The sequence below is a fragment of the Musca domestica genome, unplaced genomic scaffold, assembly GCF_030504385.1.
Source record: "Musca domestica strain aabys unplaced genomic scaffold, Musca_domestica.polishedcontigs.V.1.1 177, whole genome shotgun sequence".
Lineage (NCBI taxonomy): Eukaryota > Metazoa > Arthropoda > Insecta > Diptera > Muscidae > Musca > Musca domestica.
Window position 1 is genome coordinate 864,801 of NW_026712235.1, and position 27,489 is coordinate 892,289.

The 27,489-nt window shown below is 32.4% G+C and overlaps 1 protein-coding gene across 1 annotated transcript in view; it reads right to left on the reverse strand.

The window, feature by feature from the left end:
* Positions 1-41: 41 nt before the first annotated feature.
* Positions 42-27,489, reverse strand: part of LOC131801814 (uncharacterized) — a 35,892-nt gene continuing 8,444 nt past the window's right edge. Inside the window, exons 3-4 of the mRNA XM_059120780.1 lie at positions 244-460; positions 42-174 (exon numbers count right to left, since the gene is read on the reverse strand). Of these exons, the coding sequence (XP_058976763.1) occupies positions 82-174; positions 244-460 (310 nt within the window). The 3' untranslated portion in view covers positions 42-81. The remainder of the gene's footprint in view (positions 175-243; positions 461-27,489) is intronic.

Below are 27,489 nucleotides of genomic sequence, written 5' to 3' on the forward strand. Positions count from 1 at the left end.
TTAAAAAAATTATTCACAAATTAACAAAAATTTATATTTCTAATGGCTTCTATTTCTCGTTGCTTTGTAGGTGGTAGAAATTTAGAAAAACTTTCTTCTTTCTATGAGACCAGCATGACTTAAAACATTGTAGATTTCTCGTCGGGAAATTTTCTCAGCATCTCTATCGAGAACCTGGAATGAGAATTGTTTTTATTAGGCAGATAACTTAAATATTTAAAAATAACATTTTATATGGATTACCGGTGTTTCGCCTGGTCCAAACCATGATGATTTGGCCAATGCATTTCGTACTCTTGGTGTCTTATAGAAGGGATTTCTTAGCTCTCCCGGCAGAGTCTGTTCCCAGGCATCATTTTCTATGACAGCAATGTGTTGATAGCGATTCAGTTGTGGCCTTCCCATTACAAGTACCAGGGCGAACATGACAACCAACAGCAGCTGGGAACATATTTGGGACCTAAAAAATAAAAAAAAATTAATAAAAAAATTAAAAACAATAAATTATAAGTAATAGATAATGACGGATCTATAATGATTTAATTAATAAAAGATAAAAAATTAATGAAAATGTAAATAATATTAACAAATTTAAACCAGTAAGGAAAAGTCAAACGTCGGGCGGGGACGACCATATTATACCCAACACCACTATGCTTACTTAGTAGAGCCCCCTTAACAAAAGAATTTATTTGAAGTAGATCATGCCACCTATCAACATTAGGCTTTAGAGCAGTTATAATTTGGTTTCAGAGGGAGCTAATATATGGGAGGCATATCCAATTCTGAAGCGATTTTTACTAAATTTGACGGAGATATTTTTATCTTTTATACCAAATAACATTGCTATAAAGTGCATAATATCACTTCGAGAAGGAATAAAAAAATTATACCGGAGAAGAGTTCCACTAAATGGAAACTCACTCCATTTGGGCTGATATTAGCCATTATTTGCAAAATAAACCGGAAATCGTATTAAGGAACTATATCCAATTCTTAGCCGATCTCGATAAAATGTAGCAAAGTTATTTCCGAACTCTATAAGATATCTGATACTAAATATCATTGTTGTCGAAGGCATATTACGAATGTGTGAAACTTAAACACCAAATCGAATGAAGAATATATCCTTGCTTCTTGACTGATGTTCAGATATTCCAAAATTCAGGTGATTTGGACTTATATTGGGCATTTGGTGTACAATTAACCCGAAGTCGGTTGAAGATTCAGGGTGAGATAAAAAAAACCTGCAACAAAGTCAAACGCTATAATTTTTACATTTTTTTAAGTTTTATTGAATGAAAGCAAAAAATGTCGGAAATAGCATCAAATTCTAGAATAAGTTTAGATTTGCTCCAATTGGTCACCCATGGCCTTCATCATTATGGCCTTCAAACGTCCAATGAAACCGTTACACGCTGCCCGAATGTTGCTCAGCGGTATTTTGGCCCTTCCCGGCGAAGCATTTGCTTGAGGTGATCGACACTTTGGTATTTTTTAGTGCCAACCTTGCTTTCCAAAATACTCCAGATTGGTATCTGGACATTTTGGTAGCCATTGTGCGATGGAAATGAAGAGAGGAACCTCATTTTGTAACCATTCTTGGGTGGCGCGTGCTGTGTGCTATGGTGCTGTTTCCTGTTGGAATGTCCAAGGTCTGCGGCCAAATTTTGGGGTGCCCAAGGCTTTATTATACCCTCCAGAATATTTTCGAGATAATATACAGCATTTATTCTGATGCCATGGTCGATTAATAAACTGCTGGACAACGAATGTTTTCTTATCGGAGGAAACCAAATACGACAGTTCACAACTTTCGGCCAAGCGATGCAACTCTTTAGCCCTTTTGAGTCTACTTTCTCTGCACTTTTTTGAATTTCAATGGCTTTACCCCGAGCTCATCTTTCAATATTTGTCGAATGGAATATTGTTATAGTTTCAGCCCACGAGCCATTTTTCGGCCACTGCTACGCGGATTTCGATCAAGTCGCTTCTTTACTTTTCGAACCATTTCTGCTGATGTTGCTGTTCTCTTCCGTCCACTTCCTTGACGTCAGGCTACGCTACCAGTATCACGGTAACGAACGATGGTACGAGACCCAAAAGATTTATTCACATTTAAATGCAGGAGTGCTCCTCTAACGATAGCCATTTGTGGTTTTCTAGCCAAATATAAAGAAATCACACTATCGCGCTTGAATTCTATCACGAATAACTTTCTTTCTGGACAATTCTCACCGAAATACTTTTGTACGCTTGTAAACCAATAATGAGCTGTCACTGGAACAATTTTAACAGCTGTCGGACGAGTGGCTTAGAAGTGACAGCAGTTTAAAGTTGGTTGAAGTTTTTTAATCTCATCCTGTATATGGGAGCTTTATCCAAATCTGAACCGATATTGATAAAATTTGGCCGAGGTACTTCTGGGCTTTATCTGAAATCTGGTACCATATATCATTGTTATCGAATGCATATTACGAATGTGAGGGACTTAAAATACCAATTCGGATGAAACCCTTATATGGGAGCTATAGCTATATATTAACCGATTTTCTCCAAATCTGATTTACTTGCTTCTAGACTGAATTCGGTCTTATGTACAAAAATTCAGGTCATTTGGACTGGCACAATTAACCCGAAGTCGGTTGAAGATATTTATGGGAGTTATATCTAAATCTGAACTGATCTTGACAAAATTTGATACACGTATTTCAGAGCTGTATCTGATATCTGGTACCAAAGATCATTGTTGTAGAATGCATTTTACGCTTGTGAGGGACTTTAAACCCCAAATCGGATAAAACATATATATGAGAGCTATAGCTATATCTGAACGGATTTTCACCAAATTTGTTGTACTTGCTTCTAGACTGAATTCGGTCGGATGTACCAAAATTCTGGTCATATGGACTGATATTGGCCAATTATTGCACAATTAACCCGAAATCGGTGGAATATATATAAATCTGATCCGATTATCACAAATTTCAATGGGGTTTTGGTTCTTGTGCCAAACAAATATTATTTGAAAAATTTCATCTCAATCGGATAATAAATGCTACCTACATTTTATTCACAAGAATACACATGCATAAATCGACTCAGAATGTGATTCTATGCAGATCATCAAAAGGAACTATGGGTCTATCTCGTTTCCTATTGCCTGTTACAAACAAATGCAGAAAGACATAATACCTGACCCCCTTGTGGTGTAGGGTAAACAAATAATGATCTAAAAACCCTTTCTAACTAGTCCACTTAATATTAATCCTTAAAAATAGGAAATATGCAAATATTTTTTATTTATTTTAATATTTCACACTTTCACCACAATACTCATATTTAGTTAGCTATTCCACTTGGAAGTCCTCAAAAAAAAATCTAAACTACAACTACTAATGGCCATCGCCACAAATGGTCTAAGACATAAGGCCAATGACGTGTTTATAAAATATGACCAAAATGTCGTATCAATTTCAAATCGATTTTTATTAACCAAATGCAGTCAACCACGAAAAAACACCTTATGGCCAGGCCTCCAGTATCATTGCTATCCGGGCATCTTTTAACGTACGCTCAGTAATGGGGAAATAAATGTGCGATTTAGTAGTTCGGTAGTTTGATCAAATGGTGGATAAGAAAGGCACGCGCTTTTTATAAATGTATGCGTTATCTTAACAATCGAATATAAGATATTCAATTGAGATATGCGCAAAAGCAAGATGCATAAAAATTGAATATTTGAATACGTAGCAAATATGGAGTTTTAAAATGCCTGCGTTTTATAAAAAAAAAAACAGCGACTGTGTAGTGTGAATAATGATTCTCAAATGTCTATCATAATATATATGAAATGACCTGTGAATGGTCTGTAAAAGAGACCAAAAGGTCTTTTCATAGTAGACCAGAAGTTCTTCTCACACAAGAACAGAAGGTCTTCTCATAGAAGACCAGAAGATCTTCTCATAGAAATCCAGAAGGTCTTCTTATAGAAGACCAGATGGTCTTGCCATAGAAGACGATAAGATCTTGCCATAGAAGACCAGAAGTTCTTCTCATAAAGACCAAAAGGTCTTCTCATAGAAGACCAGAAGGTCTTCTCATAGAAGGCCAGAAGGTCTTCTCTTAGAAGAGGAGTTGGTTCTCCCATAGACGGCCAGAAAGCCTTCTCATAGAAGACCAGAAGGTCTCCTCATTGAAGATCCGAAGTTCTTCTCATTGAAGACCAGAAGGTCTTCTCATTGAAGATCAGAAGGTCTTCTCATTGAAGACTAGAAGGTCTTCTCATTGAAGACCAGAAGGTCTTCTCATTGAAGACCAGAAGGTCTTCTCATTGAAGACCAGAAGGTCTTCTCATAGAAGACCAGAAGGTCTTCTCATAGAAGACCAGAAGTTCTTCTCATAGAAGATCCGAAGTTCTTCTCATTGAAGACCAGAAGGTCTTCTCATTGAAGACCAGAAGGTCTTCTCATTGAAGACCAGAAGGTCTTCTAATTGAAGACCAGAAGGTCTTCTCATTGAAGACCGGACGGTCTTCTCATAGGAAAACGGATGATCTTCCCATAGACAAGGACTTCTCTCCTCTTAGAAGACCTGAAGGACTTCTCATAAAAAACGCGAATGTCTTCTCATAGAATATATCAGAAGGTCTTCTCAGAGAATACCAGAAGACCTTTATATGAGAGAAAAATCTGTGAGATTTTCTATGAAAGCAAATCTTGGAGATTTTCTATGAGAGAAAACCTGGGAGATTTTCTATGAGAGAAAATGTAGGAAGGTTTCTATAAGAGAAAATCATGGGTATAACCTTTGAGAGGAAGTGTGGGAGATATTCTATGAGAGAAAATCTAGGAGAATTTTCATGAGAGAAAATCTAGGAGAATTTTCATGAGAGAAAATCTAGGAGAATTTTCATGAGAGAAAATCTAGGAGAATTTCCATGAAAGAAAATCTAGAAGAGTTTCTATGAGAGTAAATCTGAGAGATAATAATAATAAAAATAATAATAATAATAATAATAATAATAATAATAATAATAATAATAATAATAATAATAATAATAATAATAATAATAATAATAATAATAATAATAATAATAATAATAATAATAATAATAATAATAATAATAATAATAAAAATAATAAAAATAATAATAATATAATAATAATAATAATAATAATAATAATACTAATAATAATAATAATAATAATAATAATAATAATAATAATAATAATAATAATAATAATAATAATAATAATAATAATAATAATAATAATAATACTAATAATAATAATAATAATAATAATAATAATAATAATAATAATAATAATAATAATAATAATAATAATAATAATAAAATAATAATAATAATAATACTAATAATAATAATAATAATAATAATAATAATAATAATAATAATAATAATAATAATAATAATAATAATAATAATAATAAATAATAATAATAATAATAATAATAATAATAATAATAATAATATAATAATAATAATAATAATAATAATACTAATAATAATAATAAATAATAATAATAATAATAATAATAATAATAATAATAATAATAATAATAATAATAATAATAATAATAATAATAATAATAATAATAATAATAATAATAATAATAATAATAATAATAATAATAATAATAATAATAATAATAATATAATAATAATAATAATAATAATAATAATAATAATAATAATAATAATAATAATAATAATAATAATAATAATAATAATAATAATAATAATAATAATAATAATAATAATAATAATAATAATAATAATAATAATAATAATAATAATAATAATAATAATAATAATAATAATAATAATAATAATATAATAATAATAATAATAATAATAATAATAATAATAATAATAATAATAATATAATAATAATAATAATAATAATAATAATAATAATAATAATAATAATAATAATAATAATAATAATAATAATAATAATAATAATAATAATAATAATAATAATAATAATAATAATAATAATAATAATAATAATAATATAATAATAATAATAATAATAATAATAATAATAATAATAATAATAATAATAATAATAATAATAATAATAATAATAATAATAATAATAATAATAATAATAATAATAATAATAATAATAATAATAATAATAATAATAATAATAATAATAATAATAATAATAATAATAATAATAATAATAATAATAATAATAATAATAATAATAATAATAATAATAATAATACTAATAATAATAATAATAATAATAATAATAATAATAATAATAATAATAATAATAATAATAATAATAATAATAATAATAATAATAATAATAATAATAATAATAATAATAATAATAATAATAATAATAATAATAATAATAATAATAATAATAATAATAATAATAATAATAATAATAATAATAATAATAATAATAATAATAATAATAATAATAATAATAATAATAATAATAATAATAATAATAATAATAATAATAATAATAATAATAATAATAATAATAATAATAATAATAATAATAATAATAATAATAATAATAATAATAATAATAATAATAATAATAATAATAATAATAATAGTAGTAGTAATAATACTAATTGTAATTTTTATTATTTTAATATTATTATTACTATCAATTTCATTTTTTCATTTATTTATTTTTAACATATTTATTTATCCAGATAAATAACTATTATTCATTGACCTCACTCCCTCTTGTTCCAAATTGCCACTATTTCCCCATTTACCGCAATTAATAATAAACTAATACAAAATTATGTAAATAATTTAATTTAATGCGACATCAGCATGCAACCGGCCCGGTGGATTGACATTCCAAATGGCCCGGTAATCACCCAAGCGCAGAGCAGCAGACACAGGCACCCAAATACACACCAACAACACAAAGACACTTTTTTTGGTATTTGCTCCAATTCATAAGTCATGGCTGGTGGCGGTACTAGTTTTGACCAAATTTAAGTACTCACTTTCCAGACTCCTGACAAAACGCTATGTTGGAGATGAATGTGTGCCTATGTGTGCGTGCAATCATTTGGTGTGACATTTCTTGTTTTGCCATGACATACCAGGCGTTGGCCAGCTTTCCTTCACCAATCCCGCTAGGGAGTTGTGTGGACTTTCAAATGGATTTTATCTGTAACCGGCAAAGTTTGATTTGTTTTTTTTTTTTTTTTTTTGCTTGCCATCCCAACTTGTCTGAGTCGTACAGGGGCTTTGTAAGACGAGAAGTTGTTTTCGGGATATGGTTATTTGGGCATGCGTTTTGTTGCTCTGTTTCTTGGCCAACGGCCAGGCAGGCAGCCAGCCGGGCACACGCACTTTCGTTTTCAATTTTCAACTACCGCCAGCCATAGCACCACCACCATGAATTGCCGGTTTAGTTAAATTGCCGATTTAGTTTTATTTGCAGCTGAAGCAACGCATTTCCGCATGTTGACCAAACAGTTTTCCCTTCGAAGCAGCTGGCTCGCTGGTACGGTCCCCATCTTTCCAACTTGGCAAATGAAATTGAACTACCTTTGAAAAGTTGTCGTACGACAAAACCACATTCGAATCCGATCTTAATTTCAATTATGCGGTTTTATTATACAATGAATTTTAATTATTTAACAAAAATATTTGAACACGCACTTGTGTGTTCGCAACCACCACCGGCTGCTGGCTGCTTTATTTATATCATCATCGTCATAAGCTTGGAAGGGAGGAGTGGGAAGAGCCAGGGAAATATAACATATATTTGCTTAGCAAAACATTTGCGGAAATGATGTGAATGTAGGAAAATGAAGATTTCCTAAACGATTTGAATGAGGAGATCAACTGGTCTAGAGGGACATTTTCTTATGGAAAATCTAATTCAGAAGGGCTTATTTAAAATTTGCCTATTGAAAAGTTCTTTAGAAATTTTAATATTAAATTTTATTTTGGAAAATTTCATTCAGCCAGGCTGAGTTGATTTTTATACCCTGCAGGGTATTATGTCTTTGTGCATTTGTTTGTAACATGCAGAAGGAAGCAAGATAGACCCATAGTTACTTTTGAGGATCTTCAGAGAATCACTTTCTGAGTCGATTTATGCATGTCAGTCCGTCCGTCTGTCCATGTATTTTTGTGAACAAAATGCAGTTCGCATTTATAATCCGATGAGGATGAAATTTTTCAAAGAATACAGGGTGAGATAAAAAAACAGCAACAAAGTCAAGCACCATAATTTTTACATGCAAAAAATGTCGGAAATAGCATCAAATTTTAGAATAAGTTTAGAATAGTTCGAATTGGTCACGTTGGGCACGAATTATGGCCCTCAAACGGCCAATAAAACCGTCACATGCTTCTCGAATGTTGCTCTTCGGTATTTTGGCCCATTCTCGGCGAAGCACTTGCTTGAGGTGATCAAAACTTTGGTATTTTTTAGTGCCAACCTTGCTTTTCAAAATACTCCAGACACAATAGTCCAATGGATTGGTATCCGCAGATTTTGGGTCCAATGTACGCTGAAAATGAAGCGAAGCAACTCTTAAGCTCTTTTGAGTCTATTTCCTTTCTGATGCGGTGTAAGTTCTTGCACTTTTTGGAATTTCAATGGCTTTACCCCGAGCTAACTTTTCAATATTTGCCGAATGGAATATTGAGATATGTTCAGCTTACGAGTAATTTTGCGGCCACTGTGACGCGGTCAAGTCCCTTTTTTACTTGAATTCCATCACGAATAACTTTTTTTCTGGAAAATTCTCACCAAAATGCTTTTGTACGCTTGTAAACAATATATTGAGCTGTCATTGGAATATTTTTAACAGCTGTCGGACGAGTCTTTAAGTCCCTCACATGCGTAATATGCACTCCACAACAATAAAATTTGGTACTAGATATCTTATAGAGCTCTGAAATACCTCTGCCAAATTTTATTAAGATCGGTTCATATTTGAATATATCTCCCATATATGTCTTCAACCGATTTCGGGTTAATGGTCAAATGGTCAAAGCACATCGAGTTCGGAGAAAATCGGTTCAGATATAGATATAGCTTTGGTGAAAGTCGACTCCGATATAGGGTATCACAGTAGTGTTGGGTATCATATAGTCGACCCCGTCCGACTTTTGACTTTTCCTTACTGGTTTCATATTCGGGATGCAATATTTAGTCGACTAAATGGAATTTTGGAATGGATTGGATTAAGGAAAATTTGATTCATATGGGCTTATCTACAAATTTTCCTATGGAAAATCTTGCTGCCTGATGTAAAATTTTCCTATGAAAAAGTGTGTCCTGGGCTGAAATTAGTCCACAGGATAATATTTCACATCCCGATAATTTTCCCTTTCAGCTGAACTGAATTGAAATTTTCCTATGGAAAAGTATCATTCCATTCGTACTACGATTAATTACGAAATCCAACTAACCTATGACACGGTAATTCATAATTAGCCCATTGTTATGGCTTGTTTACATTTTTCATGGTATTCTGCATTTCTTGACCCCAAAGGGTGATTAGGTTAGAGGTGGACTCCAAGCCCCTCCAAGCTTATTCAATGGATTGGAATACAAATCAACAAAGCATGGAATTTATTGTTTATGACAGCGTCATTCTTGTATTAAGTTGTTATTATGTGGTTGTTGCTGCTGTTGTTGTTTATAATTCATTGATTATTTCTTTGTTGTAATTTGGTTTTTCTGCAAGCAAACCTCAACCAACCGTAACGTAATGTTGTGCATGGTGGGTTTGGATACACCTGCAATTCTTATTGTCCTCTTGTTTTGGTATTTTGAGTGGCGTAATCTTTTTTCGGAAGATTCAAGAAAAACTTGTGATTGCAAAAGAGGAGAGGATTCAGTGGCGACATAAGACAGTGGGTTCGGAGGTGATCTTCCCAGCAAAAAATTGGTAGCTGCATGAAACGAATAACCACTTACAAACCTTACACAAATTTAATTAAATAATTTCTGTATGCTCATTATACCCTACACCACATGGTGGTAAGGGTATTATGTCTTTGTGTATTTGTTTGTAACATGGAGATGGAAGCGAAATAGACCCAAAGTTACTTTTGAGTATCTTCATAGAATCACCTTCTGAGTCGATTTATACATGCCAGTCTGTCCATGTATTCTTGTGAACAAAATGCAGATCGCATTTATTATCCGATTGAGGTGAAATTGTCCAAACAATTGTGAAATTGGGTTAATTGTGCACCAAATGGCACCAAATTTGGAGAAAATCGGTTCAGAAATAGCTATAGCTCCCATATATATTTTTCTTCCGATTTGGAGTTCTAAGTCCCTCACATTAATAATACGAACTCCACAAGAATGTATGTGGTACCAGATAATTTATTTTGCTCAAAAATCTGTATATATCTTTATCCGATATCAGGTGTATTGTACACCAAATGGGTAATATCAGCTGAAATGAATTTTGGAAATTCCCACTGAATTCATCCTAGAAAAAAGTACTTCAAATTTGGTTCAGATATGGAATGTTCCATCCGATTTTGGGTTTTAAGTCCCTCACATGCGTAATATGCAGTCCACAACAATGATATTTGATACCGGACATCAGATACAGCTCGAAAACACCTCTGCCAAATTTTATCGAATTCGGTTCAGATCTTTATATAGCTTCAATAAACATCTGCATTCGAATTCAAGACTGTTGCTCTCCATATATGTTATATCAGACCAAATTGAATAGTTTTTTCATATTCAATCGAATTTTACTATTTAGAGAAACTCGGTCCGGTATATCTATTGCTCCAATTTTTAATATAATATTTTTTAATATAATCCTTATCGAAGTTATAGCATGCACTATAGGCAATGTTATTTGGTTCGGAGTTGTTATGATCTACTTCACATAAATTCCCAATATAAACTTTTTCGTTACGTGAGCTCTCTGCATGGCGGTGTAGGGTATCATACAGTCGGCCAGTCCCACTTTTGAGCTTTTCTTACTGGTTTTGGATTGATAAAAAGGTTCTGAGTTCGAAACACATTTGGTCTCTAAATAATAATAACTGCGTTTACGGGTGATATATCCTTTAAAAAAAATAATGGATTAGTGTTATGGTTTGTAAGTATTATCGACTACTAAAAATCGGTTAGGAAATTGATAACTTTGTATTGGGAGTTTTTACTGCGATGCGATCCATGCAAAGAATTTGTTTTCCAAGTAGGAATATACTATCCAAAAATTAATATTTTGTGGCCATAAACACGTTTGAGCTTAAAGACAAAAATCAACCTCCTCCCATTATAATCTAAGATATTAAATTTTTGTTTTTTTTTTCAATTAATCAAACTGCCAAAAAGCCTTATCTACTTCATGTGGCAAATTTATAAATGCCACACCAAAAAATTGATTAATTTATGAAAAGTTTTTGTTTGGCAAATTTGTAATCATTTTTCATAATGCAATTTTTCTTAGATTTTCAACTTATTGTTGTTGAGTTATTAAATAAAAAATCTAACTAAGTATTATGAAATTGAAATATTAATTTTCATGCGACACCAAATATGACATTTATGTCGTGGGAACCACATAAAGCTAGGTTTTGAAGAAATTCTAGCTCAAGGAGTATTAGAAGTACAAAAACGTACTGAATAGTGTTTGTGGTATTTAGCGAAATGGGTGAAGGTTGAGTTCTGAAATTTGTAATGGAGGTCACTGCTAGCATTTATGCGTTTTAGGAAAATTGAAAAGTAATTAATCAAGTTAAAGAACATCAGTCGGGTTAGTCGACAGATGTATAGTTGTGACGTGCCAGGTATGGACTATATTCACTTTATATGAAATATGTGATAATTTTTAGAAAATGTTAAAATGTGAGTAAGGTACGAGATATAGTCTATCGAAATATTCCATACTTATACTTCATCTAACACAGATAAAAATATTGATATGAGCAAAATTACAAGAAAATCGAAAATTTATATACAATTTTATCCGAAATCATAAATTCCGATAAATTTCATATTAATATTAGGTTTCTGGTTGAAAGAAATATTTAGGCATATCAAGTTGTAAAGAATCTCTGACATGACAGATAAAAGCCTTGAATATTGTGACCCTTTGTGGGATATATATCATCTTCACAACAGATCTTGTGTTAGCAAAAATGTTTGGAGGTGTGAATTTTGAAGTAATTTGGAGGCTTTCTTCCTTAGCGTTTTGTTTTTCAAAGTAGTGAACCCTATGTAGGGGAGGTTCAAGAAGAAATGGTCCGATCTCTACCATCTTTATAACAGATCCTTTGTTGATAGAAATATTCAGTGGTGCTAAGTCTAAATGGAATCGGATATTAATTTCACGTTTCATGAGCTTAATGGATATTCAAAATTTTGACCTTTTGTGGGGGAGGTACCAGAAGGAGTGGACTGATATATTCCTTCTTAACAGCAGATCATGGGTTTATAAAAATATTGGGATGTGTGAAATGTGAAGACAATCGGATTCTTACATCACATTTTATAAGAGTTGTAATTTTTGAAAATGTTGACTCTTTGTGGGGAAGTTACTTGATGGAGTGGACCGATATTGTCAATTTTCTCACATTTGGAGCAAAATCGGATTATAATTTCTCTTCCTGTTCAGAAAATATATATTTTGAAAATTTCGAACTTTTGTGGGGGAGGTACCAGAAGGAGTGGACCAACCGCAAAGTTGGAACAAATTCGGATTATCATTTATCTTTCTGTGCAGAAAATATATTTTTGACAATTTCGAACTTTTTTGTCGAACTCAATCTAAGTTTGACAAAAATATTACGATGTACCAAGTTTGGACCAAATCGGTACCCTTAAAAGATTCCTAAAGATCAACGATTTATATAAACCCAGGAAGTATTTGAATCCACGATGGAAGTTCCTTCCTCAAGATTAATTTTTAATAAATCCATGCACCATAAAATATTCTAAAAATGATCCACGATTCAAGCAGTAAAAATTCAAATATCTTAAGATATTTAAAAAATTGGGGACTTTGGACCGGAATCCTTAAAAATGTCCAGAAAGGTAGTCGGAAAGTTCTTGAAATTTATTTAAAAAAATAAGTTCCTAACAAAATCATGATTGCTTAGAATATATTACACACATTTTTTTTTATAGTCCTTAAAAATATGTTCAAATAATCCTGTAGTCCTTAGAATTAATAGCTCCAAGTAGTCTTCCGAATTGTTTGTTTAATATACATTTTTCATTTTTCTTTAAATCCATTATTGATATATAAATGTATAAGTTCTTAAAATTTTTTAAAGTCCTTGAAAGTCAGGGACCCGGTACAAAATGTACCAAAAACACCAATGATTTATGAAAAGCAAGTAAGTTTTTGAAAAATATTAAAAGAATGATCCTAAAAATCCTAATTTCTTTTTTCATTATTATTTCAAGAAATCCATAAAGTTTTTAGAATTTGATTGCTTAAGTTCGGAGTCAAGAATTTTATATTACTTCTAAATTTCACTAATTTTGTTCTGCAATGTCCAAAAAATGTCTCCATTAATACGTAGCCAATAAAGAATCACTGAAAAATATGTTTAAATAATCCACGTGGTGTTTCTTTTATTTAGTCCACAAACGTTGTCCGATATCCTTGATAAATAGTCCTAAAAATATATACTTCATTTATTTATTTTATCTAAAATGGGAAATCCGCGAAGTCTTTAGAATTAAAAAAAAAAACTCATTTGTTCAGTGATTTTCGAAAAATGTTCCATATCCACGAATTAGAATTTAATAAAATCTACGAGGTCCTGCGAACTTTATGTTTTTTACATTTTAATAAAAACCACAGCTTATGTAGCCGGGAAGTCATTGACATTCCGTTATTAAGTCTCCAATTTTTTTTAGGAATTCAAGGATTGTTCATTTTGGCCAGAAGACATAATTAGGGGTATTTAAAAAAAACCTTAAAAATTCAATTTTTTGTAGATTTAACCTATACATTTTTGAGTAAATTTTTTTAAATTAAATTTATATAATGTATTTTTTGGAAATATCCTTCTCCTTGAAAAATTCAAATTATATAAATTTAATTTAAAAAATTTATAGCCGGAGGGTCGGTCCTTTTTTATTAAATCCACAAAAAATTGAATTTTTATTTTTTTTTTTAAGAATTTGACTGACACAGCAAAATAGAGACAAGATAGACCCCTAGTTTCTTTTGGTTATTTTCACGTGATCACATTCTGTTTCGATATATGTATGTCCGTCCGTCTGTTCATGTATTTTTTAAAAAAAGTATAGGACGCATTTATTATCCGGTTGAGATTGTATTTTTGACATTCCCTGTAAAATTCGTATATGTGGTCCATATATGGTGAATAATCTCCAAGCTTATTCGATGACCTTATGGCACACAAACAAAAAAATACTTTATATTCGCCTCTTCATCTTCATCAGCATGTGAAATAAATTCCATTAATTTTTATAGTTCAATTATGTGTTGTTAACAAAAACACTCAAGACAATATTCAAATCATTACAAATCGAATGATAATTGTGGATGGATTTCAATACCGCAATTCAAAACGACAAAAAAACCTTAAACTCCAATTGAACAATTAGCAGTAACACAATTACAGCAAGCTGCCGCTATTAGTGGTGAGTTGTGATAATCCACAACGAAAATATTAGATCCAATGGAAATGTAGAAAAAAAAAACAAACGACTTGATGATTGGTGGAGGGGGTGGATCAAAGAAAACCTTTTAAAAAACTCAAGAGAGGTTATAAATAATCAAAACAAAAAACGAAGAAAAAATATTTTAACGTTGCGGTTTGTTTCGTGATGACGATGTGGTATCAAGGTTTTAATTAAAAGCCAACAATAACAACAAAAACGACAACAAATCATGATCCATGTTCCGACTACCACAAGCGTCATCATCAAGTGAACCCTTCTTCTTTTTTCATTAATTTTGGAATTCGTACTTGCAAGTGAAGATGTACAAAATACATACAAACATACATATGTAGACAACTCACAAAGTATATGTAATTCAAGTTATACATCATATTTGTTGTTGTTTGTTTTTTTTTTCAACCAGAAAAATCGAAAAAAAAAAAAAATAAAATTAACTTGTTTTTGTTTTTAACGTCAGCAGTTGTTTGGCGAAAGAAAAACAGATTCCTTGTCCATATAGGGGGTATGATAAAGCAGGAAATAAGTTGGGCAAGGTCAGTACTGCATTGTTGTGGGGAGTGGTGATAACTGCGAGAAGTACAATGAATGTATAGCAAGTGATGACCTTCTAAAGATGGAAGGGATTTTACAGGTTCACTTCAACTCACTCCAATTCATATAAATCCTCATAAAGGAGGAAAAAACTCTTATGTAAATATGGTATAACTGAGCGAAAATATTGGTATTCTGTGGGTAAAGAATATTTTAAGGATGTTACATAAATTGAAAACCTTTTATATTAGCGACAAGGAGTCGAACAAAAATGTCGATTTTTAGACTTTTCGTTTTCGCCTTTAAAAGAAAAGTAGATTTTTCGATATGAAGATTTTAAAATATGGAAAACAAAGTCGGCTAGATTCGGTTGCAATTTTAGGTTTAACCTTGCCTTCCTAAAATCGATCAATTTAAATAAGTCAGACCCTTAAAAATGTATTGGCTCTTAAGAAAATGAATTTTATATCTTTCACTTTCTAAAGAAAACTAACCATTAACATACTGTTTTTCCATAGTTCTGCTATAATGAGGATACTTTCAGATCTTCTATAGATAATGGAAATTGTATAAGCCTTCAAAAAATTGTGAATTTATGTGGAGTAGATCATACCAAATATGAACGTTATTTGAATTCGTATCATGTTTTTAGAGTAGTCACAATTTGAGAACTATATCCAACTCATAATCAATTTTCAACAAATTTGTCGCAGGCTCTAGTACCAAATAATATTGTTCTATAGTTCTTGATATGATAAGGATATATTAAGGATTATATTAAAAAATATTTATTAGAGGAATGGATATACCCGTCCGAGTTTCACCAAATGGTAAAATTCGCTTGAATATGAAAAAATCCATTGAATTGGGTGAAGATGTATATCGAAGCTATATAAAAATCTCAACCGATCTTAATAATTTTTTTTTCAATATTTTCAAGCTCCGGTATCAAAAAGCATATATATGCAAGCTATAGCTATATCAAAACCGATTTTCTCCAAATTTGATGTACTTACTTCTAGACCGAATTCGGTCGGATGTGCCACAATTCACTCCATTTGCCGTTTGGGGCATGAAACCCCTGAAATCGAATAAAGATATATACGGAAGCTATATCCAAATCTGAACCGATCTTGACAAAATTTGAAAAACTTATTTCTGAGCCGTACCTGATATCTGGTACCAAATATCATTCTTATGGAGTCAATTTTAGAAAGGTGAGGGACTTAAAACCTCAAATCGGATGAAACATATATGGGAGCTATAGCTATATCTGAACCGATTTTCTTCAAATTTGATGTACTTCCTTTTCGACTAAATTCGGTTAGTTGTATCAAAATTCAGGTCATTTGCACTGATATTGGCCATTTGGTGCACAATTAACACAAAATCGGTTGAAGATATATATGGTACCTATATGAAAATTTAAACCGATTCTCACCAATTTCAAACAAATTCGGCCAAACAAATTTTGTATGGAAAATTTCATCTCAATCGGATAATACATGGCAAACGGTCGGACGGACTGACATGCATAAATCGACTCAGAAAGTGATTAAATCAATGAAGACCATCATTTTATGAGCAAATAGTGTTTGAAATCTAAAATTTGGTATGAGGGGCGCTGCTCATGTGTAGAATAGATATATGGAGGCATTTCCGGAAATGTCCACTAGTACTAAACGGTTTCCGAAAATATTCGGTATTGGGTGAAGGAATAGATAAAATTCGAAAATTTGATAACTTTTGGTATCTGTTTTTGAGATTTGACGATAGTTTGGAAATTGGTCCAATATTTGTACGAAAAGTACTAATGGTACTTAATTTGGTGTTGGGCGAAGGAATAAGGCTGAAATTTCAAATTTGATATTGAGGTCTCTGTTGGTATCTGGAATTGAGATATGGAGGTGGTTTTTGACTATAATTGAATAAAAAGTTCTAAATATTACTATACTAGCTGACCCTGTCCGCGGTCCGGCCCGTAGTTTTAGTCTATTATGCATATTTGTCAAAGCATAATTATTCATAGATATGACTGTTATAAGTGTTCATGTACTGGTCGATTAATTTTTAGTTTTTAGTCAAATGAGCAGTAATTTGGAATTTACTGTATTTTGTACACCTCATAATTGAGGGCTGAATGATTTAAGAATAGCCAAAGTTAATTACTTTTTTAAACCCATTAACACCTCAGATTGTGCATTAGAGTCCTCATAAGTCCGCCAAAAGGTGGACTTGAGGGGGTACTATTACATGGAGAAAATTCTAAAATTTGTAGATATGTTGAAATTTTTGTGTACGATTTTCAAACCCCCCCCCCCCCCAAATACACATTTTTAGCCAAATCCTTTGAAATAAGGTAAAATCAGGAAGTACCTTCATATGGGCACTACTGCGAAACATCGAACTACATTGAAAACTTTCTTCACCCCTTATAATCCAAGATGACAAATAGAGGCCAAATCGAAAATATAGCAGAACAACACAGCATGTCAAACTGAAAAAAATTCACGTGATTTAAATAAGTAAAAATAATTTTATCCATCTCATAATTGAGGGCAGACTGATTTCAGGATAGTCAAATATAATTACTATTTTACTCCTATTACCGTAAGATGGGAACTAATTTTATTTGTCATTTAAATTGTAAATTGGAGACCCCATAAAGTCCATATTTTTCATCATAATATAATTCAATGACGATTCAACAAATATTCGGTCCCGTGCTACTTTCTTATATTTGTAATTTGTTCATGTTTTCACAATTTATTTCATATAGATGTACATCCCAAATCTACGTTCCCAACCAATATTCTCTTGGGGGTTACAAATTCAATAGAATACAAAATTTTCTTTTCTGACCACACATTAGATGTGAAAGTGGACTTGGGGATACTCCAATGTGGGGACTTTACATGAATAAATTTATATGTGGCAATTATCTGTACGACGGTTCTTTACCCCAGGGTAGCATAAATACAATTTTTTAGTGGTCAAGACCAATATGGGCCCTACTCCGAGAATTCTATGCAAAGAGGTTCTCTACCCCCTTGGAAACAAAGATGCCAAATAAGGGCAAAAAATAGAAGAAAATGGCGAATACTCCAAAAATAGCTTAAATCATACAATGGTTATTTATGATCGATATCATATATCATATTGCAGGTCATGCAAAAGCGATTTAAGGTATCTTAAATGTTCGGGAAGAATTTTTGGAAGGATAGAAATCCTTTTCTTACTAAAAGTCCCATTCGCTCTACTATTTTGCACCCTTTATATTTGGTACTTTACTGATTGTAGTCCCAAAAATGTTTGCATTTTGAGCTCTCATTGGACGGATTATTGTCACATGAAAGAAGTAGGTCCACGCTTTGAAATGAGCCCCATTAGTCTTTTTCGGTCATTTTTGTTTGTTTAAATGTCTGCGCATCTTCCAGCTGAAGCACGATGTAGGCCCTGGAGTTGAAAGGTAGATGTCAGTTACAATCGTATTTCGCACTTATTTCATTTTTTGGTGAAAAATTGTATATAGTGAAAAATTATTCTTTATTTCGTTCACAAAAAATCCACTGAATTCAATATGATAATACAAATTGAAAAAAATGACAAAAAAATAATAACAAATTGAAAAAATCTTCAACTTGTTCGCTGATTTTTCACAGCAACTGTTTAAAGATCCTTACAAAGTTTGTCAATAGAATGTACTTTTATTTTAAAATTCAATTCCATTGGAAATTTTTTTCGATATTTTCCCGTTTTGAGAATTGTTGCAATGAGATCTCTTTTTTCGTGTTTTTTTTACGATTTTGAAAAAGGAAGTATCCTTTAACTTTGGTGTGACCGCGTTAAATTATTTCGATATCATCTATTCCGTTTCGCCACCACATAATTCGGTACTACACTTCCATGTAACCCGTCATCAATTTCAGTTCTCAAGAAATCAAGTCAATTAAATAAATTGATATTAATATTCGAATTCAAAAATAAAATATAAAAAACACTACAAATGTACATTAGAAAAAAGTAAGTCAAAATGGAAAAAATCATGCAAAATAAAACATTACTATTGTACATTTCAAAAGTCAAAATGAAAATGTTAATATATCACATTTTTACGTGATTTTTTTTTGTATATTATACTTTTCGGATAGGAGACAATTCCGAATTTGTATGAATCATTTAAATCAGTTCAGCGGTTCTTAAGTTATAAGCGTAGTAACTAACACAACTTTCATTTATATATATAGATTTGGTGAAACTTGGTATTGGATGAGCAGATAGTGTTCGAAATTTAAAATTTGGTATTAAAAAGTATCACATGATACTATATTTGGTATTGGGTGATGGGTCAGAGATAAAATTTTGATATTTGATGTTTAGAAAACTGTATGAAAGTTGGCGGTGGTTTGGGAATACGTCCTACATTTGTACGAATGGCATTAAATTTGGGCTTGGGTAAAGGAATAGGGCAATTCTTATCTGAATATTAAATCGTGTCTGACTTGGACTATATCGACTATTTCCTTCACATGCGTGATGTACCATATATAGCTATTAACTTATAACCGAAATGTTGAACTTTATCGGGGAAGGTACCAGAAGGAGTTGAGATATATCAGATAGATATACGAAGTTTGAAAACCATCGCTGACTTTTTTCGCAAGTTATGTGAGATGTAAGTATTGAAAATTAAAAATTTTTGAGGGACGTACCAAAAGAGGTTGGCCGATATATTCCATCTTCATACCAGTATAAATATTTGAATGTGTGAAGTTTAGATGGAATCAGATGCTTATTTTGCCCTTTATTAGCATATCGGTTATTCAAAATGTTAACCCCTTTGTGCGGCAGGTACCAGAAGAGGTATGCCGATCTATTACAACTTCCCACCAGATATTTTATAAATAAAAATATTGGGATATGTGAAATTTGAAGAAAATCGGGTGCTTATTTCACATTTCATGAGATATATAATTATTCAAAATTTTGACCCTTTGTGCAGGAGGTACAAGAAAGAGTAGTCCGATTTATTTCATTTTCATAGCAGATCAGATTTTTTGAGTGCTATAATTATTTAAAATGTTGACCCTTTGTTTTTTATGTTTTATTTTCGCACCTGATGCAGCACGGATACTAATATTAGGATTTGCTAAGTTTGAAAAAAAATAATGTTTCTTATTTTATTATCTGAATTATTTTCTATGTAAAGATCGACCTTTCGTTGGGGAGCAGAGCAGACCGATATTGCCCATCTCCGAACTTTATCTAAGTATTATAATAATATATCGATGTATCAAGTTTGGACCAAACCGTATACTCCCTTCGATAGTTATCGTGCGCACCAGCCAGACACACGAACGGACACCCTTAGATCGACTCCAAATGTCCTGAAACGGATTTGTTCCAAAAAGACTTAGGGTCTAAATCGGGTATTTCAATGAGGCACGTTTTGGCCGTATCAAATGATATATTCCCTCTATAGCCATATGGCTGAGGGTATAAAAAGGCCTAACACGATCTGTTGAAACGAATCTAAAATTGCAATGTGGACTTTTCGCTGACAAATTAACAGGCACTTGTTGGCGAAGTTCTTCTACCTTTATAATGAAAAAGCTGTATATCTAAATCGGTTGGATTCAAAGCCTTTAAAATTTGAAGTTTAATATTTTTTGAAATAATATTTCAATTCTGGAATTTTGAGTTACTAATTACTTTTTGGTATATCCCTTATACAAATTTACTCGAGAATACTGGTCATACTTTTTAATCGATTGGGCTTAACATTTGTATTTGTATCCATTTTTCGAGGATAGAAGACCTTCCCACAGCATTATAATATAGAGGGTATTTCAAACCCTGGATCTTATTTGAAAATTTTTGCGATGATGTATCAAAAAATCGGTTTTCCCATTTTCAAGGACTAATTAACACCGAAATATTTCCATTCATACCCCATATGCAAATGTTGTTCACATGTCCTTGCTTCATTTTTACTTTTCGAATAATTTATCTACACATTCACTTGAACCTACTGACCCAAATATTTTATGGGATTTTTTTATAGCTGTCTGCCACAGACTACATACCTATACATACCTCAATCATGATCATCATCACCATCAACACTTGCACTGGCGATCATTGTTCCATTGACTCCATAGCCCAGCATCCGTGTTGAATGCAAACTAAATGAAAATTTAAACTCGGGATTAAGAGAGTGGAAAAAAGTAAGAGGTAATTATTCCATCCATGGAAGTAAAAAAAAAACCAGATACTTTTATGTTATTATGTACCACATGAAAAGCGATCATGATGATGATGAACACGACGACAATGATGATGACGATGAAGAAGAAACTGAAGAAAAATGTTGCACTGATAATAACACGACAACAATTGCATAATGCACCGGCTCCAATATTTCTACACTGGTTGTGGATTCAATGACTGGCTGGCTACCTCGATCACCATACCCATCGCAACAATGCCAGCCAGCCAGCGCGCCATTCAACCATCGACTTCAACTGCAAATTCCAGTTGCTGCCGCACAAAGTTGCTTGTAGAAGGTGCAATTATTTCGAGGAGTGCAGTCTGTCCACCCATCTGCCAGAGGCAGTAGTAGCTGGATTACAGGGTGACTGCCTGCCTGTCTGGCTGGCTGGTGGACTGCGGTACTGGCTAGTTTCTTGTGGTTGTCAAATGGTGCGGTTGACGTTGCATTCCATAATGGAACGTCTTGAAATTACATGATTTAGGCGTAAGTGTGGGTCTTTTGGTATTTGAACGGATGCAAAGATTAAATTAGTTAATAAATCCCAGCAACTAAACATATTTCAAAATTGGAAATAATGATTAAATTATTTTTTGGAATTTTTCTGTGTACATCTAGGGGAACATCTTAAAAATATGAAAGGTTATGAAAGGTCTACACCAGAAAAAAATCGCGATTATAACCTTTAAAAGCCCCGATTATAACTCTGTTGGCCATTGTACTTAAAAAAAACACATCCCTTGTTATGTTGGTCCTTGAAACGGAATTATTAAAGAATCCTCGTTCATTGGTCTGCTGGACCTTGATAAGCGATTCTCCAAATATACGCGGCGTGGGGATAACTCTTGGCGCAGAGGATTAAATAAACAGCTTTTTTTTTAAAATTTGTACTTAAGGTGTACGAAAAGTACAAAAAGGTACAGAATGTTACAAAATTATTGTAGTAGATAGAGATTTGACATTTTAGCCGAGGATAGCTTCTCTAAGAGATAAGGCGATATTTTTATACCCTCCACCATATAAAGTATGGAGGATATATTAAGTTCGTCATTCCGTTTTAAACTCATCGAAAATATAATTTTAGACCTAAGGAAGACCTAACAAAGCGCAAAATTCTAAGACGATTTAGTCATGTCCGTCCGTCAGTACGGTACACCCAATAAGAATTAAGGTAGGAAGCTAAAATTTTGCACAGAGGGGCTATATAGGTTCACGATATAACGGTACCCCCCATATTAAATATTTTATAGATTTAAGTCACATTTTCAATGGCATTTTCTGAAATTTTATACAAGCAGTTATTTGTGAGTACCTTTACCCCGGAAAGAGAATTGTATACATCGGTCCACGATATCGTATGTCCTCCATATAACGCGCCCTCCCGATATTCGTCAATGGTATTATCTGAAATTTTACACAATCACTTATTTGTGAGTAGTTTAACCCCGGAAAGAGAATTGTATACATCGGTCCACGATATCGTATATCCTCCATATAAGGCGCCCTCCCGATATTCTTTATTTTTATGTTTGTAGCCACATTTTTTTATTGTAATTTTCTGAAAATTAACAAAAGGAGATCCTTCAGATTACTTTACCCCTGAAAGAGAATTGTCTATATAGACCTACGTCTTCGATATCAGCCGATTTCGTATTTGAAGCTCGTAATGGATACTATAACCTAAGACAGAAAATTATCTATATGCAGAACGATGTCTTCGTATAGCCCCCATATAACGGTTTTCTTTTGGGTGGTATTTTTCGACAGAATTTTTTTGGACATATTTCAAGTTTCTTGGAAATTAAGGTCGTTATAGGAAGGTGGTTTTGGAAATGTGTGATCAAGCTGGAATTTTGATATATTGTATTAGGGTCCTTGTTGGTGGTTGGTTTGTGATGAAGAGGTGGTTTGGGAAATGGGTATTACAAGTGCACGAAAAATACTAAAATGTACTATATTTGGTCAGTTTGGTATTAGGTGAATATATGTATAGTGCTTGAAACCTGCAATTTAGTATTTGGGTCGCTGTTCATGTATAGCATTGACATGTGGAGGAGGTTTTGGAAGTGTGCATTATAATTGTACAAATGGTGCATTATAATTGTTCTAAACGGTACTAAATTTGGTACAATTTGACATTGGGTGAACAGATGGAATCAGAAATTTTGTACAATTGTCGATGTGTAGCCTGGACATATGAAGGTGGTATCGGAAATGTGTACTTTAATTGTACGAAAAGTACTAAATTGTACTAAATTTGGTATTGGGCGAATAATAGAGCTGGAATCCTAAAATTTGGTATGGATGTAATTTTTGATAATTTTTGTTTGAGATTTGGTGGTGGTTTGGAAATGCGACCCAATTTAGAAGCTTTTTGTACGAAAAAGTACTTAAAGCTACTAAATTGGGTATTGGATAAAGGGATAGAGCTGAAATCCTAAAATTTGATATTAAGGTCACTGTTGGTATCTGAGGTTGAGAAAGGGTGATATGCGTACTAAATAAGACTCAATGGTAGTAAATTTATGATTGCATGAAGGGATTGGGCTGGAATCGTCAAATTTGATATTGAGGTCTCTGTTGGTATCTGGAATTGAGATATGGAGGTGGTTTTGGCAGTGTGTCCTATAATTGTACCAAAAGTACTAAACTGTACTAAATTTGGTATTGGGCGAATAATAGAGTTGGAACCCTGAAATTTGATATGGATGTCACTGTTGGTATTTATACCCTCAGCCATATGGCTAGAGATGGTATATATCATTTGATACGGCCAAAACGTGCCTCATCGAAATAACGGTTTTAGACCCTAGGTCTCGGTTTTATTATAAGTTCGAGTTCGGATATGGACAACATGGATATATTCCTTCTGGTACCTCCCCCACAAAACGTAGAAATTTCCAAAAAAAAATATTTTAGTGCATAGAAAGAGAAAATATAAACTGTTTTAGTTCGAACTTTGTAAATCCTAATATTTGCATCAGTGCTAGGTGAGGTGCATCAAGTACCTTCCTCACAAAGGGTCAAAATTTTGAATAATTATAAATCTTATAAAATGTGATGTAAGTGTCCGAATGTCTTCATATTACACACATTATAAAATTTTTATTAATCCAAGGTCTAGTGGGAAGATGGAATATATGGGACCACTCCTCCTGGTACCTCCCCCAAATTCAAAATTTTGAATATCCATGAAACTCATAAAAGGCGAAATTAACATCCGATTCCATTAAGACTTGGCACATGCCAATATATCAATCAAACACAAGACCTGTCATAAAGAAAGTAGAGATCGGACCATTCCTTCTGGTACCTCCCCCACAAAGGGTCAACGTTTTGAATAACAAAAACAATCATAAAATCCGAAATAAGCATCCGGATCTCTTCGTACTTCACACATTCCATTATTTCTAATAAAACAAGAGTAGCTATGAAAATGGGATACTCCTTCTGGTACCTCCTCCACAAAGGGCAAAAATTTTAAATATCCATGAAACTAATAAAACGCGAAGTTAACATCCGATTCCATTTGGATCGGACAATTTCTACTGGTATCTCCACCACATAGCATTCAGGATTTTGAAAAAAAAAAAAAAAACAAAACGATAAAAAAGCGAAATTAGCATCAAACTCTCTTCAAATTTCACATATTTTTTGCGAATACAAGATCTGCTATGAAGATAATATATATCTTCGAACTCCTTCTAGAACCTCTACCACAAAAGGGTCACAATTTTCAATACATTTATCCGTCTTAAATGTTTATACCCTGCACCACAAGGTGGTCAGGTTATTATGTCTTTGTGCATTTGTTTGTAACCGGCAAAAGGAAACGAGATAGACCCATAGTTCTTTTTGATGATCTGCATAGAATCACATTTTGAGTCGATTTATGCATGTCCGTCCGTCTGTCCATGTATTTTTGTAAACAAAGTACAGTTCACATTAATTGCCCTATGAAAAATTTGCACAGATTATTTGTTTGGCCCAAGGACGAACCTTATTGAAATTGGAGATAATCGGTCAAAATTTAGATATAGCTCCCAAATATATATTTGTCCGATTTGCCTTTTATTGTGCACCAAACGTGTAATATCAGCCTGAATAGTATGGAATTTTATACATATAACCAAATTAGGCCTGAAAATAGGTATGCCAAATTTGATCGAAATCGGTTCAGATATAGCTATAGCTCCCATATATATTGTTCATCCGATTTGTTATTTTTGTCCTCCGCAGCCGTAATATGCACTCTGTAACAACAATATTTGGGGAAATATAGCAAATACAGCTCAGAAATACCTTTGCTAAATTTTATCGAGATCGGTTCAGATTTGGATATAGCTCCCATATATAACTTCGTCCGATTTACCTTTTATTGTGCACCAAACGTCTAATATTTTTTCAAATGGGATGGAATTTGGCACATACGACCGAATTGAGTCTAGAAGCTAGTATGTCAAATTAGGTGAATATCGGTTCAGATATAGCTATAGCTCCCATATATATTGTTCATCCGATTTGTTATATTTGTTACCCACAGTCGTAATATGCACTCCGTAACAACGATATTCGGGGAAATATATCAAATACAGCTCAGAAATATCTTTGCCAAATTTTATCGAGATCGGTTCCGATTTGGATATAGCTCCCATATATTTCAAATTAATTGTGCACCAAATAGGCAATACAAGTCCGAATTTAAAAGATACAAATGCTTTGGCATATTTAGTCCTTTGAACTTTAAATTATAATTATAATCATAGCGTGTATGATTAGGGTCAACCGTTTGAATAACCATAACAGAAGTCAACATATATTTAAGTAATCGAACATTGACTGAGGGTATACATCTGTCGGCAAAATCGACTGATTCTTTTATTTTACCCAGTGGCACAGTGGCCCAAACAACATGCCTCACCCGAGCATGACGAGTTGAAAAATCCAAAAATATGCAAGTCACATTTATTTGCATAAAAGTTATAAGTTCATCGCCAAAAGGCCAAAAACAAAATTATTATTATTTAGTTATTTATGGGTTTTCAATTGCGATTACTAGCAACAACAACAGTAATAATAACAGAAATAATTAAGTAATAAAAATTTATTATTTACAAATAATACGCCGGGCCAAAGTAGTGTCATGTAAACCCTTAAAAGAAGAAGAAACCTCAACCGCCCATTAAAATGCTAAACGGCCAACAATATTGTCAACGATTGGAAATTGGAAACCCCCGCCAAAAAAGTGTCCAACAAATTTGCAATTTATTGATAACTATTAAATAATACTACCAAAACAAAAAAAAAAAAAAAAAAAAAAAAAAACGAAAAACATTGTCACGATTAATTTGAAATTGTAGGGGGCACAAAACACCAAATACCGAAAATGTTGGCCAACCTTTGGAGGAAGGTGGAGTAAATTACCAAAAGTTCACTACTGGCCAGAGGTCAATGAAAGTGAATAGAATTTATGTTTAAATGTTTTTTTGTTTATTTTTTCTCATTGCTGCTGCTGTTGTTGTTGCAAAATATCTCAATGTAGGTTACCATGGTTTACGCTGTCGAGTTGTCGAGGTAATAGGCCAATGTTAATGTTTATGGCTGTGTGCGCGCATGCGTGTTATGTTTTCGTGAATGCTCGCTCGCTCGCTGGCTCTTTACTTCACTTCAAATATTTGGCTAAGATTATGTGAAGTGCATTTTTAAGTAGATATCATTGTCATGGGAACCGGGAGGGGGGGGGGGGCAGGTTGAGGTTTCCTCTCCCACTTTAGACAGTAGCATGTATGATGTTGTTTGTTTTAATTTACCGGTATTTAAAATGCATATTAAACGATGTTGACCTTGAGACACTTAAGGGTATTTTCATGTTGTTATAGCTCTTTAACATGGATTACGATTACGCTCGTTACCTGGGGTGGTACTAATGGGTGTTTCATGGATTAACAAGAAATTGTTTTGTTGGATGTTTTAGAGGTTTGTTTTTTTTTGAGAACGGTT